This window comes from Gordionus sp. m RMFG-2023, chromosome 5 (assembly GCF_954871325.1).
Source record: "Gordionus sp. m RMFG-2023 chromosome 5, tfGorSpeb1-WG-v2, whole genome shotgun sequence".
Classification (NCBI taxonomy): domain Eukaryota; kingdom Metazoa; phylum Nematomorpha; class Gordioida; order Chordodea; family Parachordodidae; genus Gordionus; species Gordionus sp. m RMFG-2023.
In genome coordinates, this window is record NC_088779.1 from 16175428 (window position 1) to 16178706 (window position 3279).

The window sequence follows — 3279 nt, forward strand, 5'->3', positions numbered from 1 at the left end:
AACTTTTCGGCTCGACCTTTTTAATTTCGATAAAATTTTGTATACTGAGAGAATATCATTAGAAAGCATCGAATCCAAAATTTTAGCCTCCTAGTACTCATAGTTCCTGAGATATCAATGGTCAAAAGTGCCAAAAATGACGTTTTTTCGAAAAATGCGATTTTTTAAAATTGAGATAAGTTAAAAAATAATGATTTTAAAAATATAAGTTATATGTCAATTTATAACTCTATTAAGGGCCTTTTATTGAATATTAAAAATTTTTTCAAAATAATATTGTTGCGGTTTTTATTTAAGTTATAAATTTTAAACATGAAAACTCCAAGTGTTTCGCTTTCCAAATTTTTTTGAATTTAATATTTTCTTATTCTCTAACCTTATATCTATTCATAAAAAAAATTTAAACTTGGGACAGCCATGGGTTTTTTAGTTTTTAGTTATTGCGATTTAAAAAATTAAAAAATAAATATTATTTTCAAAAATAGATGGCGCTCCTTTATAAAATTACGCGTTTTGTTAAAATTATTATTTTTTTTAAACTTTTTTCCATTTTAAACATAAATAATAAGGTTTTCCAGCATTAATAATTTAAAATTTCGTAAAATTATTTTATTAATTTGTAAATATAATAGATAAATAAAAATTCATGAAAGATATTACTTAATTAATAAATTCGTCTGAAGATTGAGAAATAGTCTCCAGAGTTGTTCTATCTACCGAAACCCATTGTTTAAACGTAATAAGAGCTATATCATTTTTTATAAATAATTTTTCAATGCGTTCTTTTAAGAGTGTCGAGCCAGGACACTCGCTACAGTCACCAAAATAACAGGTTGGTAATGGGGGGTTGCAAATCATTCTGCCTATAACATCTCTATAAGTTGTTAATATATCCTCACCATTTTTAGTCAATGTTGCTAATTCACAGCCTAAAATCATTAGTTTAATATTCTGGTGTATGCTACAAACGCATACACTATGTGTTCCGCTAGCCCCTGCCAATATGCAATTTTTTGGTCTTAAGCTTGCGAATTTCGAAAATCCAATTGTTATGCTTGAATTACTCTTCTTAAAATGACTATATAATTCTTTTAAATTATTAAGAACTAGCCTTTTTTGAGCGTTCACTCGTTCCCCCTTTTCAATGATAGATATGCAATCTTTTTTTCCTGGTAATACCCTACTAACTTCATCACTGCAAAAAAAACTTTTAACAATATCAACTGTTTTTTGATTGAGATATTTTGCAGGTTTTCAATTTGGAGTTGAAAGAATCCCCTTTTCTTCTAAAATGATTTTGGAATTATATGCCATATATGTAGCGTTGAATTCCGTTTTTATTTTATTTGCACTCCAATTAGGAGGCAGAATGGTCAGCAATTGATATTTTTTATTTTTAGATAAATTAGGATAATGTAATTTCATATTGTTGAGTATATCATTATTGTCTTTTGTGTCCAATTCTGGATTGTTAATTATTATATCTGAAAGAGCTTTTGATATTTTTGCTATCTTTTTTTTGGATTTTCAGTTAGTTTTTTTTTTTTAATAGGAGATATTCCAATTTCGTTTAAGGTTAAATTGATTGTATTTGATGCGGATGCTGTGGGGATATTATTTACATATTCGCTATCAGAATTTATATTTTCAATATTTTTTGTGATAAACGCTTACGACATTTATCACAAATATAGTGTTCCGCCTCAATGTTTGGATATTGTGTCATCCACATCGTGACTTTACGCAGGTTCTTTTTACAATTAAAGTGTTTAGATTCTTTAAAAGGATTTGCACATTTATATTTATACATTATAAATAATTTTAAGAAAAAATTAATATTGAAATATTTGTAAAATAAAAATTAATTAATATCAAGGCAGGTGCATGAAAACTTGTTATTATCTTTCAAAAATTAATAATATTTTCTTATATAGGAATTGTAATAATCTTTTTAGGAAATTAATCATTTATTATAAAAACTAATAATTTTTACAAGTTATCAATAAAGTAATATAATAAGTAAATCTATCAATTGATCTAAATAATATATTTTCATAATATTAATGCTGGAAAATCTTATTATTTATGGTTAAAATGGAAAAAAGTTTTAAAAAAATAATAATTTTAACAAAACGCGTAATTTTATAAATGAGCGCCATCTATTTTTGAAAATAATATTTATTTTTTGATTTTTTAAATCGCAATAACTAAAAAACCCATGGCTGTCCCAAGTTTAAATTTTTTTTATGAATAGATATAAGGCTAGAGAATAAGAAAATATTAAATTCAAAAAAATTTGGAAAGTGAAACACTTGGAGTTTTTATGTTTAAATGTTATAACTTAAATATAAACCGCAACAATATTATTTTGAAAAAAATTTTAATATTCAATAAAAGGTCCTTAATAGAGTTATAAATTGACATATAACTTATATTTTTAAAATCATTATTTTTTAACTTATTTTAATTTTAAAAAATCGCATTTTTCGAAAAAACGTCATTTTTGGCACTTTTGACCATTGATATCTCAGGAACTATGAGTACTAGGAGGCTAAAATTTTGGATTCGATGCTTTCTAATGATATTCTCTTAGTATACAAAATTTTATCGAAATTAAAAAGGTCGAGCCGAAAAGTTATCGATTTGGTATGGAATTACCCTCACACGAAATTTCATTTCATTCTTTAATGTAATACTCTCCATTTTATTACTTTCGTTATCATTTAGTCACCTCTCTCGACATTCTATAGCACTATGTCCTTCCTTTCTGCATTTAAAACACATAACTTCAACTTTACCTTCTTTCAAAATATCATTATTTTGTATCATTCTTACATTAGATGCCGGTGCTATGTATTTCACTGCCGAAAATGCTTCCCCATTTATCGGTTCTCTTACATAACAATTCTCTTTAGCATGTCCCATTTTTCCACATCTTTCACATTGAAATGTTCTTTGATTATTTCCAATAATACGATACGTCGGAACATAACATTTTTCACTACTATGTCCAACTCCTCCACATCTATTACATTTAATCGGTTCCTTGTTATACATGCACCGTTCTGAACACAATTTCTACTTATATGCCCCAATTCTTCACATGAATAACATTTTACATATTCATCTTTGGACGATTAAATCTATTTCGGGAAAAATTTTCTTTTTCCCAATTTTCCTTTTCATTTCTCTGCAAGTTCATTGATGTATTATACTCTTTAAAATGATCGTATTCCTTATCATTTCTTTGATCATCTCTTTTGAAATCCCTTTCATTAA

General features: G+C 26.2%; 1 protein-coding gene across 1 annotated transcript; it reads right to left on the minus strand.

Moving 5' to 3' along the window:
• Positions 1–2727: 2727 nt before the first annotated feature.
• LOC135930209 (CCHC-type zinc finger nucleic acid binding protein-like) lies at positions 2728–3057 on the minus strand. Its single transcript, XM_065466990.1, has one exon. The coding sequence runs from the start codon at positions 3055–3057 to the stop codon at positions 2728–2730; it is 330 nt and encodes a 109-aa protein (XP_065323062.1).
• Positions 3058–3279: the final 222 nt, after the last annotated feature.

What these genes read in the sequence shown, in the direction of transcription:
- LOC135930209 (XM_065466990.1), bottom strand. Translation starts at nt 3,057, where the DNA reads ATGTATAACAAGGAACCGATTAAATGTAATAGATGTGGAGGAGTTGGA.